Source organism: Hypomesus transpacificus, chromosome 20, assembly GCF_021917145.1.
Source record: "Hypomesus transpacificus isolate Combined female chromosome 20, fHypTra1, whole genome shotgun sequence".
Classification (NCBI taxonomy): domain Eukaryota; kingdom Metazoa; phylum Chordata; class Actinopteri; order Osmeriformes; family Osmeridae; genus Hypomesus; species Hypomesus transpacificus.
In genome coordinates, this window is record NC_061079.1 from 802,735 (window position 1) to 820,465 (window position 17,731).

At 45.1% G+C, this 17,731-nt stretch overlaps 1 protein-coding gene across 11 annotated transcripts in view; it reads right to left on the minus strand.

The window, feature by feature from the left end:
* Window positions 1-17,731, minus strand: part of ncam1a (neural cell adhesion molecule 1a) — a 155,154-nt gene that overhangs the window by 22,233 nt on the left and 115,190 nt on the right. For 6 of the 11 annotated variants that reach the window (XM_047042935.1, XM_047042933.1, XM_047042939.1 and 3 more), the window contains exons 9-13: window positions 12,339-12,489; window positions 9,846-10,030; window positions 8,101-8,197; window positions 6,812-6,979; window positions 6,255-6,380 (exon numbers count right to left, since the gene is read on the minus strand). In XM_047042935.1, coding sequence (XP_046898891.1) covers window positions 6,255-6,380; window positions 6,812-6,979; window positions 8,101-8,197; window positions 9,846-10,030; window positions 12,339-12,489 — 727 coding nt within the window. Of the gene's footprint in view, window positions 1-2,259; window positions 2,308-4,209; window positions 4,225-6,254; window positions 6,381-6,811; window positions 6,980-8,100; window positions 8,198-9,845; window positions 10,031-12,338; window positions 12,490-14,635; window positions 14,666-17,731 lie in introns of all 11 variants that reach the window. The other 5 variants (XM_047042932.1, XM_047042931.1, XM_047042937.1 and 2 more) reach the window with 3 other exon arrangements.

The window sequence follows — 17,731 nt, forward strand, 5'->3', positions numbered from 1 at the left end:
AAGAACCAATTTCTTTTTTACGAGTGACACCAAAAGGTGTGACACCAAACCAAGCAATGTACATGTTCTTAAAACAGAGGAAAGCCTGCAGTATTTACAATACTGATAGCCAAAGCACATCATGCAGGTCGACACGTGGTACATGATGCTGTGCATCACAACAGGGGCACATGGAGGGTTAGGGACGTCACGTTGACAGTATTATGACTCTGAAAGCTGAAAGAATTAGACAACAGGGCAGCACAAATCTAAAAACAGAGACATTGTTCTGTCACAACAGATGACCTACCTACACACACACACAATACCTCAGTTCTACAGGGAATTATGCTTTTCAAGATAAAATAGAAAAACTCCAAACTTTGTTAGGAATCGTTATTTCGAACCATTAGGCATGCACCATCCGAAATACTTACTCCATGTACCTTGTGCTAAACTCGTTTCAATGCACCATTGTTACCACATCGCCATAGTGAGGGGAAATCTCACGATTGAGCAAGTGTAAAAGCTGTAAGCGTTTAACCACGACAATCTGTTATCGTCTGATAATACTGTATGCTCTGTAACAATCCAGTACTTTCTAAAGGTTGTTAAACAAAGTTAGTCGCTAATCTAGTGAACAATAGCTGTTCTATGATTATGTTAGTTTTAAGATCATCTCTCTGGCTGTTACTATAGTTACGTTTCTTGGGGGCGGGGGGTTGGAACATGTTATACAGCACATAGAACTGGACTACTTAATAATAATAATAATAATGTGTTCATTTAGCAGACGGTTTTATCCAGAGTAATGTAAGGGGTGGATTTGAACCTGCAACCTCACGATCTGTAATCCATGCCCTCACAATCAGTTTGATGAGCACTCACGGGTTGATCATGTACTACAGTTACTCTGTGCTCTGAAGCAACTTTTGAAAATGCACGCAACAAAAACTCAGATGACAACTTTGTAGACAAAATCCAAAATTAGCTGAATCATCAGATAGTTTATCAACAAACGATCTCAAAGCGGTTCAAGTAAAACGAGTTTTTGTTTTCTAGTAAAATAAATAGCTGACCGGTGCAACTCAGTTATCTACCTCAGTCCTAACTTTTCAGGCGGTCTTATGTCACAAAGGGCTTAGGTAAGGAGAGATTAACATTTCCTGCTGTTTGGTATTCATAAGGGTGAGAGATTTCCAATATGAACCTCCAGCTGTCTGTTTTCTATTCCGCCTCTCTTCGATTTTGTTTCTAGCGATCTCACGGTAGGAATCCCTAAAAGAAGCCGTCTTCAGCTCGCAGCAGAGGTCTGACTAGGTTTAAGAAGCACTTATGCTTGTTCTTCTCCCAAGACCACACAGGTGTCCATCCCAGCACTGTGTGCTCCACTGCTCCCTGCTCTGAGCCCAGGTCTCATCTCATCATGTATGCTGTCATGGTTACATTAAAATCACCCCGAACCGTCCTCCCTAACTGTCATTCTTGAGGTTACCAGGAGGTTAGAGAGGACAGTTGGAAAAATATGTGTTCTTGTACTTTTCTTCCTTATACTTTTCTTTCTTTTCTTTACTTTTCTCATACAGTGCAGTGATGGAGCTGCTGGCTTGCTTCAGATGTTTTTATCACGCACGTACAGCCGTTATATTATGGGAAGGTAAAAATCTAGAGGCAGTGTATCCTGCTCATGTAGAAAGGAGAGGGCAGGGAAACGGCAGGTTCTGAGGCAGGTGCCTTGCAGAATTGTAACTCTTCTTTTGAACCGTAAAATCATAACAACCAAAGAATTTCACGTTGCTGCATGCTGCATTTCAACACACAAGTCACAAGCAACAAAAATATTTAGATTATTTGTTTTCTCTGTATTATTATCATCATTACAAATGAACTTCAAATCAAGCACACCGCAAAAAGGGGTGGTCCAAATAGCCGTTTGAATAAATTCATCCGGTACATGCACTGTGGTGTTAACTGAATTCATATTGCCCAGGACTAATGGGTCACGATGACACAAGGTTAACCCTAGACTGTGGTTAGTGCGGAGGTGTTCTACTGGGGAGAGGAGCATTGAGAAGGTTCAGGGATAAACTCATCTCATTGCTCCAACCCATTCCCGACTATATCAGCAAATCATCTCTCCCCCACCCTCACCCCGCTCACTACTTGTCATAGCTACAGGCCATGCTGTTGAGGCACCGTGGCTCTAAGATACAAACTAAACAGAGAGGCGGTTTGGTTGTTGACAGACACTCCAAACTGCCAGACCTGTGGCATACTCACTAAGGGGTGCACTGGTTGGAACGAGAAGCGTTGGAGTCACTGAAGAAACTGCAAGATGGTGAGAACACAGTGAGGGTCTGGGCTCCCCGGGTTGGTGGAGAAAATAATTTGTGGTGCAACAGACAACTTGAGATGTAGTTAATGTGATGTGGTTGGACAGATGTAGACTCCGGTGCACTGATCAGATTTGTTCCCAAGGTTTGCCTGTTGTCCATTAGCAACAAGCAATACTTTATGAATGGGAAGAGAGAAGTCGTTTTGACCAACCCCACCAGACTAGATTAACCCTGGTGAAGACACATAGAGCACAGTAAAACATGTGTAGCGATGTTACAGAAAGCAATAATTCAGTCTAGTGGTCACTGTACAGGTTTTTCCAACACTAGCGGAAAACCTATTGTAATCCAGTGACTGTGGCAAAACATCACACTGCATGATTTGGAGTAAGCTCACATGACTGCAGAAACAGAGAGACAATCACAAACTAAGAATGGTGTTTCATGAGTGAGTTATAATCTGTGTAGCTGGAGTGGGTTTGTGGAGGTATCGGTTCAGGCAGATCCTGTAGTTGGTGTTAAGAATTCATAAAAAATAGACCCAGGGAAAATGTTCTTAGACTTTTAATCGTTCCTAAGGATAGAGAGAGAGACAGAGAGACAGAGAGAGACGGAGAGAGAGAGAGAGAAGGAGAGAGAGAGAGAGAGAGAGAGAGAGAGAGAGAGAGAGAGAGAGAGAGAGAGAGAGAGAGAGAGAGAGAGAGAGAAAGAGAGAGAGAGAGAGTAATACGTCTAGAAACTCATCCTACACGTGTGTGAAGGCGATAAAACCAAGAACAGCAGGTTGTCATATTGTCATAACCAACACACAAACCAAACACCAAAATGCCATACACCGAAATGTAAGAACAGTTAGATAATCGCATATTACTTTCTTTCAATATCGGCTTTGCCCTTCATTATCCACTTCTACCATTCAACACTATTGTTTTCTGTTTGTACCTAAACCTTATTTCTCTGTAGCTCCAGACAGCGGCTGGCGAAGCCTGGATGGATGTGATCGGCCCGGGCCGTTATCCAAGCACCCCCCCCCCACCTGCCCCAGCGCTGATGAAGCCCACGGAGCAGCATGTAGGAGTCTGTAACATCACCAGACGCCGTGTCTGTCACGCTTCTCTGGCGCTTCCATCTCAGCCTTGAGAAGTAAAACAATAAGCCCCACCCTGCCCCGCCCACCCGCCGCGGCCCAGCAGCTGAGCTGTACCCAGAGCTGTTTCTGAGCCGTGTGACACCCAAACGTTACAGAGGTGTCACCTCTGCATAGTCCTCCCCCTCTCTCCCCCCTCCCGACATTGTGGCAGCTAAGTTTTCTGTTAAAGTTTTTGTGGTGATAGGAAGTTTGGTGATACATGTTGTCAATGCTCCTTTACTACTACTACTACTGGGGCTCTGGGAGACTAGAAAAGGAAAGTTTCTGTTTGGGAACGAATCGTCTCACACACTCACTCTTCATGTGTCAGGGAGAGTCGTGATGAGGGAGGGTTTACAGATGTGAAACACAGGGACAGAGCGAGGGGCTTGGAGTCAGGGACTAAGGGGATGCTAGATGGGCACTCAGAACAAGCTTACAGCCTGTCGTTATAGCTACCACACAGCTACACCAACCTGTCTCCATGTTAGCGTACTGAAACGGTATGCCGTCTGGAAAAATTTACAAGAACAAATGCACAGCGTGAGGTCTGGAGGGTCGCTAGCCTGTCAAATAGCACCTTGTATTCCGAGGCCACAGGCAAACAGACATGTCTCCAGTTAAAACAATGGGAAAGAATGTGTAAAACCATATATGGAAAAATATGCTGAATTTCAACATGCGCTAGCAACAGAATCGTCAGCAGAAAATGTGTGAGAAATAAGGATGAGAAAAGTAACAGAAAACAGGAGGTGAGAAACTTACTTGTGAAAGTATAGCCTGAGGAATCCGATAAAACAAAAACAGATGAAGCAGAACCGATCAGAAGAAACAGAAACCATGACAACAGAATTACACAAAATGATATGGGGGAGACTCTGTCCTGACAGGTAATAAGCTTTTATGAAATAGATGAAAATAAGAAAGAAATTAAAACACTGATGGTATGTTGATGAAATCTTATGAAAAGCCTTATATTTGCTTTTACATGTTTCTTTTTTCTTTTCTTTTTGAAATTTGTGAAAAATGTTTTTCTCTAAAATCGTGAGGTAACAGGACAAAGCCCCCTTAGCAGAGTGTGAAAACAGAAGGAGGGATTGAAGTTTCTACAGAAGCACGCAGGGTAACAGGAAGCAGATGGGAGCGTGACAGGAAGCAGCTAAGAATCAAACGAAGATTGATTCAGAACGCACACAGCTGACTCAGCCATCGCCGAACGACAGCAACGCTGCCTTCGCTCTACACGACCAGATGGGGAACGAACCGTAAGCAAACTAGGACAGAGAGAGAGAGAAAGAGGGAGAGGAGAGGGAGAGAGAGAACGAAACTGAGAAAGAGAGAAACAGACAGAGAGAGAGTGATGGTGAGAGACGGAGAGAAAACGAGATAGAAAGCGAGAGAGCAAGAGAGAGCGAGAAAGAGGGAAAGAGTCTCTGAGAAAGAAGCGACTGCTAGCAAACTCCAGTTCTTCCACACCTGTGTTCATGTCGACCAGCACGGTCTGCGTCATGATTAACACTTTGATTAAACACTGTATTCAACGACTGTATTCATTTATTCTAAAAGTCTAAAATGTTTAGGAGGTAAATCCCTAACTCTATTTTGTCTTTTAAAAGCGACTCTCCATCTGTGCCACTCAACGTTAACCACATTCATACAGGATTCATTTTTATAACTCTTGGGTTTAACACAGGCTCTATGATTTAATATGTGTCAGTGCACTTTAACATACTACGTTATCTTCAGAGAAGGAAACTATTTAGACTTGCGTACAGTACTTATGTACATTATAATGTTACATTAACATTTTAGACCAATCTGACTTAATGTTAAGTATGGTCCCATGGAATAATGTGATTTTATGTATCAATTGGACGAAATGTTTGACTTGAACATCAGCTTAGAAGAGCTAATACTGGTGTTTGGCCAGGCAACATAACAATCCCACAGCTTCAGAAGATCAACAAGCAGCTTGAGTTGTCGAGGTGTTCACAAACCCAGAGACTCTCAACAAGTCCATGCAAAAGTTAGCTTGGTTCTTGTTCAATAGTTTGATCTAAGTAGAATGAGCAACGCATTCTGGCAAGATACCTACATTATGTAATCCACCGATGAGTTATGCATTTACAAAGGGACCATCAAATGACCTTCATGAGAGAAGTTGTCCTCTGATTACCTCAAACTGAGCCCAGAAAGTTCACAGGATGAAAGCCGAACTTTACACACAGACTAATGATGCTTTTTTGCGGGTAACAAATGCTGACACAGTCTAGGAGGCTGCGAGGGGGTGGGATGTTCTCTGCAGCCTGGAACAAGCCAGGAGAGAAGCCCAGAACGCTGATGAGGCCGAGTCGGAGCACACGCACACAGAGAGGAGAGGAGGACAGGGAGGACTCGACTAAATCAGACCCTTCTGCCGACGTTACGGAACAAATGAGTGGAAGCTTAGACACCTCTCCCCCTTCCTCACCCCTCGCTGCATAAGACAGGCAGGTGGGTGGAGGTGTGTGGGGGGGGGGGGGCAAGGGGAGGGAGAAGGGGCGGGGCAAGGGGAGGGAGGGAGGAGGGGCAGGGGAGAGAAGATGCATTCCCAGAGTAAATCCTCCCCCAGGGAGGAGTCAGAGGGATGCATCCAGCCTGATGGGGGTGAGGTGGAGGGGCTGGTGTGGGGTGCTGGGCTTGTGTTGGGGTGCTGGGCTGGTGTTGGGGTGCTGGGCTGGTGTTGGGGCGCTGGGCTGGTGTTGGGCTGCAGGGACGAGGGGAGGGAAGCGTTAGGGTGAGGTGAGCGCTAACGCTAGCGGTGGACTTACGGACGGGCTCGGTCTTGAAGCTCACGGCCGCGCTGCTCTCGCCCTCCCCCTTGCCGTTGATGGCGGACATCTTGACCTCGTAGGACGTCTCCGGCTTCAGCCCCACCATGGTGAGGACGTCCATGTCTGACCGGAGGAAGAGCTCAGTCAGACACATTCACAAGAGCCAGAGACCTGGTTATGCTGCTGGTTGTGGTGAGGGTCATGGTGAGGGTCGTGGTGAGGGTCATGGTGAGGGTCATGGTGAGGGTCGTGGTGAGGGTCATGGTGAGGGTCGTGGTGAGGGTCATGGTGAGGGTCGTGGTGAGGGTCATGGTGAGGGTCATGGTGCTGGTCGTGGTGAGGGTTGTGGTGAGGTCGTGGTGAGGTCGTGGTGAAGGTCGTGGTGAGGGTCGTGGTGAGGGTCATGGTGAGGGTCGTGGTGAGGGTCGTGGTGCTGGTCGTGGTGAGGGTCGTGGTGAGGTCGTGGTGAGGTCGTGGTGAAGGTCGTGGTGAGGGTCGTGGTGAGGGTCGTGGTGCTGGTTATGGTGAGGGTCGTGGCTGTGTGTTTATCTCACCGTCCTCTGCTTCGTACTCCTTGCTGGTCCATTCCTGTCCGCCGGCACGCCACTCAGCCCGGTACCGGAGCACCGGCACGCCCCCGTCAGCCTCCGGCTCCTCGAAGGTCACCAGGGCGGTGCTGGAGAAGGGCTCCACACGGCTGATCCCCGGAGCAGAGGGCACATCTACACACACACACAGAGAGAGAGAGAGAGACACACATACAGAGAGAGAGAGAGACACACACACAGAGAGAGAGAGACACAGAGAGAGAGAGAGAGAGAGAGAGAGAGAGAGAGAGAGAGAGAGAGAGAGACACGGAGAGAGAGAGAGACACGGAGAGAGAGAGACACGGAGAGAGAGAGACACACACACACACAGAGAGAGAGAGAGAGAGACACGCACACACACAGATAGAGACACACACACACACACACAGATAGAGACACACACACGTCCCGATTGCTTATCAAGCTGCTATCACAACAGGTCAGCCAGGAACTGGGATCAAGATTAGTATTTGGGGCACGGCAAATGGCAATGGATGGACATGAGAGATACAGCCAATCACATGGCAGGTTTACTAGCTTAATCCAATCAAAGGTCTCTGGAGGTTTTGGCAGGAAAAACACCATGTCCGAACAGTAAGGATAACATCCAAGTCAACAACGCCCTCCAAATTGCGTTGGCAGCCACTAAACTCCTGTGAAGACGGGATGTGTTGGGCGACATGGTGTGACTACTTAGGTTTATTGGCGACACGTCTACAAGACAACCAGACTGTCTCTGATTTTACTTTTGGAAACCCAAAATAGTCAAATTTACAAGCGGGAGAGTTGCGCCAAACCAAGCCTGTGTTTATAACCCAGACTCCATTCTGTTGATGTCGGGGAAATAAGTTTGGCCATGACGATTACATTTCAACATCTAGCCTGATTTTCCACCTACTGAAATAGCTCCTGAAATGACAGCTCACTCACTGTAAATGCTGGAAATTACTCTTATTATGTTTTTATCACAAATGCACTTCACCTTAATGAGTGCAGAGAAACCTGGATGCAGAATGCTAGTTTGACCTCCAGATGTGCAGTTATGGAGCAAACGTTTCATGTGTGGTTTCACAGCTTAAGTTTAGGATAGAATTCATGCCGCAGCACCTTTCCAAATACAACACGTCAGCAAAACCTTTTAGGTGCCAACATTATAATTCTATTTTATGTCCAGAGTGTCCTACCCTTGGTCTCCAGTTTGGCTCTAAACATTTGACTGGTGTAAACATGTGACAGGAAGCAGTCTGAGGACCAACCTGCTTCTATAAGAAGAAACTCCTTGGACTCCACGCCAACGTCATTTCTGGCGGTGCAGTTGTAGCTCCCAAAGTCATTCTGAGAATCTGGGGTGACCTGGTACACACACACACACACACAGACACACACACACACACAGGCATGAACATCATCCCACTGCGACCTAGAATGTTCCAGTCACTTTTGGTCATTTCCAACTGGGTTGTTACAAAGGATTCTCATCCTCATGGCAAGAACCAGCTTGTTATTTGTGAATCTCCACATGTCCTTGTCCTTCTGGATAATGGACAGGCAGGGTTACTGGCACCATTAGCCTGGCTGGACAACTAGGGAGCGGGTGCCAACAGATCTAGCAGACCTCTTTGTGTCCCAGGGTGCACTGGGGGTTCAGGGGATGCAGGTCAGAAGGGTCTTGGAACGGAGGACTCATCCCCGGTTCCTCAGATGCTCAGGGTGTAGCTGAGAGGGTCTACTCAAAGCAACAGGAACACAGATGGCAACACAGCGGGGGGGTCTGGAGGGTTTCTAAACACTGACAGATGAACATCCAGGCACTACTGCACATCACATGTTCATTTGTACCGTCACCATGTTTTGGAGGGGGTTGTGTACGTTTTAGGAATCAAATCAAGTTGTGTCTTGTTTGTGCCAGCACGTTGATACAGATTGTAAGGTCTAGCCTAATTGCTAAATGCTTCTAAATGATAATAATGAATAATATAAAACACAATGCACCTACTGTAAAGCCAACCAGAAGTAGCTTATCACAGCCAAACGAAACAAAACCATCTATCTTACAACAAAATATGACATAACTAATTAAGATCTACACACGTTTCCCTCTCCCGTCTGAAACCATCCTGATGAATCACATGATGATATCATTTAGCTGACAGCTCAAAAGAGAGTTGACACAAGAAGGTGTCATGATTAATCGGTTAGTCATGGCATAGATCACTTTTCAGAAAATTTGAAGATAGTGTTATATTCAGGCTTTGGATCAAATACTTTGACAATTTTAGCTAGATAACATGTTCTATCCTCAAATGCATTCTAACACTCAATGCATCGTCAGGAAAATATCTGAAATGCTTTTTAATGTTGTAGACATCTTTTATGTTTCGACCTGAATTAGCACACAACGGCAAACAAACTACTGTCAAATTCCTTCCCATTCCGCAAGAGAAAGAGAAAGGGGAAATTTCAAGCTACAAATAGATTTAAGTGGCAAAAAAAACAACAACTTTTAAACACAGCGTGTTTCAGAGTAACAAAAAACACTTTCCACACCAACACATCAACGTGTTAGCCAACACCTTTACTATGGTGTCACCAACTCAAATGTTCTCGGTCCGCCGAGATTTCTAGAAGCAGCAGTGGCTGTTTCACAACACCACATGCAAACCTTGAACTTATACTCTCCCCACCCAAAACTATATTTTCTACTTGTTAGTGATTTCATGTTTGCATGAAAACTCAACAGGCATTTGATGTCTCAGAGTTTTAAAGGTGCTGATCTGTGGGGTTCCGTAAAGCCGTCTGCAAAACTGCCTCACCAAAAAAAGACCACTGATGAAATGTGATTTGAGAAAGTGCATAGCTAGGCGGGAGAGTATTTGACAGGCAGGTCAAAAAAAGGTAACAGGTTCAAATCCCCCCACAATCATCTGCTAAACGAATACGCCATAATTCCTCCCTGATTCCCTGAGAACTGCCCCCTGCGTATCACGTGGTCTACCCGTACCTCCAGGTAGCTGACGGCAGGAGTGTTGTAGATCTTGATGTTGGTGACGTTGGCATTGGGGAGTCGCTGGCTGTCTCTGAACCAGCTGACGGAGGCCCCAGGATGGGCCAGCACCTCGCAGGTGATGTTGACGGCGTTCCTCTCCCAGGTGTACCAGGTGACGGAGCCCTGGATCTTGGGAGCGTCTGGAGAGACGGAAGAGCAGGTCAAAGGTCAACACGCGAGCAGCACAGCAGCACGCGAGCCGTGGAAACAACCGAAGCAACGAGCAGGCCATCGCAGAACAATGTTTTTCAGGGCAGGTGGACGTAACAGAGGATTCTGTTTGTGGATGGATCATTTTGAAGGACTGTGTTTAGTGGAGATGGAAACTAGGATTTCAGGTTATAGTACTGTACATCGCTTGGGATGAAAGTGTCAGCTAACTGAATCAAATGTCCTGTTTAGTTGTTGGGCTAGTTAGGTGTGCTGGTGCACGTTGCATCTCCCTAACCCAGACTTAATCCCACAATGACTTGGTTTGTGAAACATTTACAGTGTTAATGATTTCCCAATCCTTTAATGACACAGAGATTGTATAGATCAAGTGGTTAGTGTAATCACTTTGATTTCATAACTGAATCCCCCCGAACTGCAGAATCCTACTGTGGTTTGTCTCATTAACTTCTGAGCAAAACCGTTTTTTCCTGTCATTTGTAATTGCTAAATCATTGGCGTGCATAAACAAGATATCCAATGTTCTGAATCCACAGAGGAGTGATATGTCTTTAATAAGACCGGAGCTGTGGCCTACCCTTCAATCGTCACTGTTAGATGAACCGAATCTTTCATTTTACTGTTGCTTTTTACTGGGAAATAATAAATAGTAAGAAACCTGAATATGTCATTGCTTTTAATCCTTGGGTTTTGAAATCTCAAAATAACCGAAGGTGAAGGACTCATTTTCTGCACGGTTCACACAGCGCCCCCCTTTTCACATCTCCAGGGACCTGCTTCACCAGCCAGATTACTGCCTCCAGCTCCCCTGCATTTAAACGTCAACTGCCATTAACATTTATCGATCTTTACCCAGAAGTGTTTTTACTTAATAATGCCTCAGCTTTGCAGTAAAATCAACCAGCAGGCCTCAAGAGGAGAACAGTGTTTTGAGCTGTTTTCACATCCCTGATGTTAGTGGGCCTTGGAGTTGACCCTGGGCTCTCGATAACACAGCAGTCACCAGCTGCAGGGGAGTGATGGATGTCGCTGAGTCGACAGATCTTCATTCCTCAGTGCCCTGATAAGTCCTTCTGCCTCTTCTGAAACTCATTCCCTCTCCCGAGTCTCTCCTTCCAGCCCGGCCACCCTGCTGTCCAATTACCGGCGCCGGCCTGCTCCAAATGGATTTCTCAAAATAAACCCGCTCTTCTCAGGAAGAGAGCTGAAACAATCATTGTTTTCATAACATATTTATTTTAAACTAACAGAAGCAGACTGAAGGAGCTGTGCGCGAACTGACCAGACATTAACGCTTTGCTCTCAGAATGTCAATAAAGCACATTACTAAACCTCTAATGTAGAGACTAGTGTGTCTGTGTTTCTAGAATATGTATGTCGGATAGCAAAGTCATGTCCTCAGATTCGGTATGTGTCGCCTGAATGGGAGAGATCTTGTTGGAATTTCAAGATGGAGATAGAAAGGGCATGCTAGGATTAAGACAAAGCACTCTCTTTATCGCTAATTACTCGGCAACAGTGAATCAACAACCCGAGTACCCAAATAGCTCGACTCTAACCGCAACGCCAAACAATTGTATCAATTGAGTATTGTGATGCTATCTCATGTTCAGGAGCAGATTGCCCGAGTTTTGGGGGGAACGGGCAATTAATCCAATTAGATGCTCATTATTTAGTGTGAGTTTCCGTCCCCTCCTTCGTATTCAGGGAATGAGATTAAAACTGATTTGGCTGTTGCATGTCTGTGCATCTCTCTGATGGTAATGATGCACAGATCTCCTCATGCAGTCGGAATACTGAATCGACTAATCTGACGAAACAAAAGAACCTAAATGTGCCTCTGGAACTTGTCGAGAGATGAAACTTACTAATCCATAGTTTTGATTGTCGGAAAATGCAATTAAGTCTTTGGCAGGCCTACAAAGCAGTTCTAACGGAGTTCGATGTTGGGTAAGCAACTGCTGACACACTGATACGGCAGGACAGGAATATCTGGAATAATACTTTGGATGGGAGTAGCTCAGCAGCACTTCAAGAGGTCAGAGGTCACAGGTTCAAGATCCCCCCCCGGTTCAGACCTTTTTGAAAACGACAAATTTGTCCCCCCCCTGTTCATTAAAAAAGTCATCCTTAATGGCTGAATTCTCAGTCATATATAAACAATGATCCATCCCACCTACGTTTGGAAATGACCCCACGACCCCCACGATGACGGCCCAGGTGACAGAGAAGGAACGCCATGTCTAGGGAGGTGCGTGTGGCTGGTGGGTTACTCACATCGCACTTCCAAGTAGATGCTCTGGGTGTCCTGGCCGATGGGGTTGCGTGCGGTGCAGAAGTACTGTCCGGCGTCCGTGAACTGGACGTATTTCAGGGTGAGAGATGAGACACGCGCGTGGCTGCGAACCATCACGTTCTTATCCAGACTCTGAAAGGAAGAAAAGATGAAAACGTTTAAAGACGTCTTTTGTAGGACGTTGTGTGTCCTTGGCTGTTGTGTGAAGGGGAACAATGCCATAGTGTTGCTTTGTTCACACAGAAAGGACTTCTCCGTTCAGTGAGTCTCTGATCCTGTCAGAGTCTTTGGCTCTACGAGTTAACGTAAATAACTCAAACATTGAGATCATCTGTTTGTTGTCCTTGTTTACAGCTGGTGCTGCCTTGTGGAGACTGGTCTTGTGCTTAGTGAGTATGGGAGAGGCTAAACTCCCTGTAAGGTGAACGTTAGTCTTGTGTCTCGGGAAATCAACAACTTGCATCCAAGATTAACTGACAGTATTTATCTTGTTACCATCATTACAGTTGGAATCAAACGCTGGTAAATATCAGACTGGTCTGGTGTCGCTTGGGAACCGGTTCTGATTCCATTCTATAAAAATAAAAGTGTATTTTAAGTTTTTTTAATGAAATAAGCTGTTTCCAATGGTTACATCAAAGACAACCATGTTTCACATCTCCCATGGCATTTTTAATTGCCCAATTTACTACCCAATTAATAACACAGATTTTACAGTAAACATGAAAACATCTAGACTGAGCTTCCCTCACAGGCCTAGAGAGGTCTGATCCCTTCCATGACTAGATTAAATAGATTCATTAGTCATCATGCCAGATGACTTCATATTAAATATAATAGTTCCTCACATTATATATTTTGTTGTGGATATGCAACCTAGCACAAGTTGATTACAAATCAGTAACAAACCTCTTGTAGTATACCATGAAAGTGTGTCTCCCTCTCCCTCTCCCTCTCCCTCTCCCTCTCCCTCTCCCTCTCCCTCTCCCTCTCCCTCTCCCTCTCCCTCTCCCTCTCCCCTCTCCCCCCCCCCCCTCCCCCTCCCCCTCTCTCTCTCTCTCTCTCTCTCTCTCTCCCTCTCCCTCTCCCTCTCCCTCTCCCTCTCCCTCTCTCTCTCTCTCTCTCTCTCTCCCCCTCTCTCCTTCTCTCTCTCTCTCTCTCTCTCTCTCTCTTTGTCGGTCTCTCTGTCTCTCTGTCTGTCGGTCTCTCTGTCTCTTTGTCATTTCTGTCGTTCCCGGGGAGAGGAGGAAAAAGAGGAGAGCCAGCTAAACCGGGAGCCCCTATAACAGAACACATCCTGCTGTCTCTGTCAACAACAGTGCTGCTCTTCTTCCACTCTCTTTAATGTTTGGACTCAATGATGAGTACTTGACTGCTATACTCTACACCCCCCAAACGGATGCTGACACTTCAACACCCTGAACTTCCAAATCACTGTCGATGTAGACTTCAACTTTTGGAAAAGGTAGAAAGATTCAACCAGGAAAATCTAAGACACATGTTGTAGAGGGTAAACTACGTGCATTTGTCTACAGGTTGGGGCACTGATTCCATAGGGAACTAGCCGGCAGGGTCTTATAGTGCAAGACTAAGGAGAGTCCACTATCACTAGTTACCTACAAACACTCAGGATTACCACTACGTTTGATTATCAACATGTAATAAGGGATTGTGATTTCCTTCACTGTGGCCTTATTTATAATATAGCACCTCTTGTATTGTTTGTGACATGGATTAGTCGCACATTAAATCATCTGGTATCTTGGTAGAGTTCTCGCTCCAAAACTTTCTCCAGTGTATAATGTACTACGGGAAGTGAAGTTCAAACTCAAGGGTTCCAACATGGTGCAGGTGTTGGTTAGTGTTAGGATTAACTACATGTCTTGGTCCAGGGCAGAACATGTTGGCTCTGGTTCTGTGTCTTTACTCTGAAGTCACTCAAAAGTAATTCAGCAAAACGTGGGTGAAAGATTAAACTGATCTCCTGCTTTCCTCAAGTTCTGGAAAAGATCAAGTTCAATAAGCAAGAGCAACTATGACAAATAAGTGAGTGATCCTTCTATGAAATACTTCTCACCTCACATTCTCGGGTACTGCTCGGCAGTAAATCACTAAATCATAGAAATCATATCTGTGGCGAGAATCTGATCAAATTTGTCTGGAAGAGAGCAGAGCCAACAAGGTTGTTTTGCGGTGGACCAGGTTCGTCTAACGTGTGACTGGGTTATGTGCTAAGCTCTGCAGCTAAGCGCCTGGCTACGCTCTTCAGCAGCCATACCTCGTACGTGTCAGGGCGAGTCCAAGAAGCCTAGAGGGGACCAACACAGAAAACAAAAGCACAAAAATGGGGAAAAGGAGTCTTAAGATAAGGAGGGAGTTGGAAACCCTGCTGGACCCTCACGCACACAGGTTAGACTGAGCTGCTCCTGTTTCAGAGATTAGCTGGAGCACACCAGACTGATGGAGACACTTGTAAACATTGAAACAAAACATGCATGGGGTGTTTAGAAAGAGAAGAGACAGTTGAAATGTCAACACAAAATGCAATGTTCTACTGCTTGATTTTAGGAAACAAACCCCTTTCTGGGAAACCTTGTCTCTGATAACGATGAATGATTATTTCAAACTTGAAGTGGAATTATCGATTTCATATTTCACACTTAACATCGTAGATGTAAACATTGTACCCTTGAGCTACAGAACGTCTTCCAAGGACAGAAGGTACCAGAGTCGGTGGCAGCAGTTGGAACTCACAGGTATTTTCAGATTTTGTGCTCAAGTCTTCACCTAGTTTTGAAGGTCAAAATGTCAGGATTGTCGTGAACATTGGTATGACTTGTTATACTAGCAGAGGTCTCTGGTATTCGTTTCAGTACTCATATTAATAAAACAAAATTATTTAGATCTTAATTTATCCCCTCAGCTTTAAAGCTTTTAGGAAAATGTTTAATAGAAATAAATTAATTGACTTCAGATGTGTTTTATGTATTTGTTTCTGTTGTATGGTATTGACTGTTTTATATTATATGCTTGTATGCTGCACGCAAATCGCCATCGGAAATGAATAAAGATGAACTGTAAGGTCATCTCTTCTGGGTCGTCTGCTGAGGTCAAAGGTCATTTCCACCACAGGGCGAGCAGTGTGACAGGCTGTCATGAGCTACCTTCTCTTCCACAGCTTCATAGGAGCTTCTCAATTATTAACCATTAATTTATAAAATATAAAGCAGTATACAGAGAGAGCGAGAGAGAGCGCGCGAGAGAGAGAGATAGAGAGAGAGAGAGAGAGAGAGAGAGAGAGAGACAGAGAGAGAGAGACAGAGAGAGAGAGTTGTTAGGTTAATCATGTGATTATCATCCTGCATTATTGTCCTGCATGATAAAAATAATTTATTAGAACTTTTCTTAAGTGATTTGTCATAGCTCAACAGAACCTACAATGGAGTCATAATCAAAACCCTTTTTTGTCAGGTGGTTTTTGTGTCGTACTCTGGGCAGGACTATGACATCCAAAGGCTCAGCAACAATAGGAATCAAGAATTTCATTCTTGGGTTGAAAAATGACTTCTGTCATTGGGTGTTATGATTAATGAGCATGTGAGTGTGTACCGACTAATAGATCAGATCCACAACTCTGATAACCCTGGGGCCTGAATGGAAGACACGAGAGATTAAGGAACTACTTCAACAATAGATGACGAGGGTGACAAAAAACGATCAGAATCTGTGACAGCTTTGATCAGAGGAACAGCAGGACCTTTAGCGCGCCACGCACTGGATTCAACTGCCTTTGACACCAAAAAGATCAGCAAGACGACAGAGAACAGAAACGACAGAACAGAAGATGGTATCAGTGAGTCTTCATATCCCCAATTTTAGCTCAAAAATAAAATGTTTAAGGAGATAGTTTTACGACTTTTAGACTGGCATTGTAGGTTTTCGACAGGCAGTACACCTGTACTGACCTCTTAAATCACAACACCTTCCTTTCCTTGGTACCCTGTTCCCATGGAAACAAGCATACGGACCTCCAACCCCACACCCTGGTATCAGTCCATGTCACCTGGCCAGTTTCAACACTAGGGAACCATCCCTAGGCTCTGGAAGACATGTTCCATCCCACATGCCCCCCCCCCCCTCTCCTGATCCCAGGAAAGACAGATCCTTCAGTTGTTGGCAGGCCCTTGATGACACGTTTTTTGAGTTTGTCGACTTTCTGCTGGATTGTACATTTAAACTAAAGTAGGCCAGCGACCCAGATGTACAGCTCTCCCTCTGGAGGGTGACTAAGTATGTTAAGGTATATTCAGGGCTCTGGTTCCACAGAGAGAGTGTCCAGCACTCACGGTGGCTCAAATGAAAAAACATATTGCAGCTGGAATTTGGTATGTACACATAAAAAGTCGAACACTAAAGTTATCTGGTTCGTGCCAATTTAAGACTAAATCAAATATTCTCTTTTCAATGCCAAGTGATGCACTTTCCTATGTAAGGCAATGCAATTCCTTGTTTTTACAGTCACACAAATACTACAAATGTGGTGTTTTGTAACTCGCCGAAACATGAAAAGGCCTAATGTATGTATTCACAATTTGCATAATACTACATGTTTCCATGCTAAGAAAACAAACAAATACACACAAGTGGAAGTGCCTTTGAAACATTATTATTCATGTGCAACAAAACATGCTCATCGACTTTCCTGTTCCAATTGGAAAGGTAATTACCAAGAGATAAAATACAGGTCGACACATTCTAACCATAGCAGGCAATTACCCTCCCAGATCGGCTAATCCACCAGATGTTTCTAACATGGTGCATGCCATCGGTGTGTGACAATACCACAGCTAGAAGATAGCAATAACCCTCCAACAATACATCTGCAATTGCCTTCTTTGCCTGACTGAAAAGCCTGTTTAGTAATTGCACTTTTTACATTTGACATCTTGTATTATACAACAACCTGGAGAGAGAGGGAGGGAGGGGGAGAGAGAGGGAGGGAGGGGGAGAGAGAGGGAGGGAGGGGCATTCATACAGATCTGCCGAGCTAGAAAAGCTTAAAGCTTTGATCGCCTGGTGGAAGTACCTCAGGTATTCATGACTGAGTAGATAGAGCCGATGTTGATGCATGAGCCTGCTGAGAAGGTACATGCACGCGGGGAGTGATAGCATCTTCCCTTAGAGGTGGATGCAAATGCTGTCGTCTGACGTCACTGCAGCACCAAGCTCTCCCTTCTCTCTCTCTCTCTCTCTCTCTCTCTCTCTCTCTCTCTCTCTCTCTCTCTCTCTCTCTCTCTGTTTGTGTCTCTCACCATCTGTCTCTTTCTGTCTGTATTCCTCTCCCTCCCTCCCTCCTTCCCTGTTCCTCTCCCTC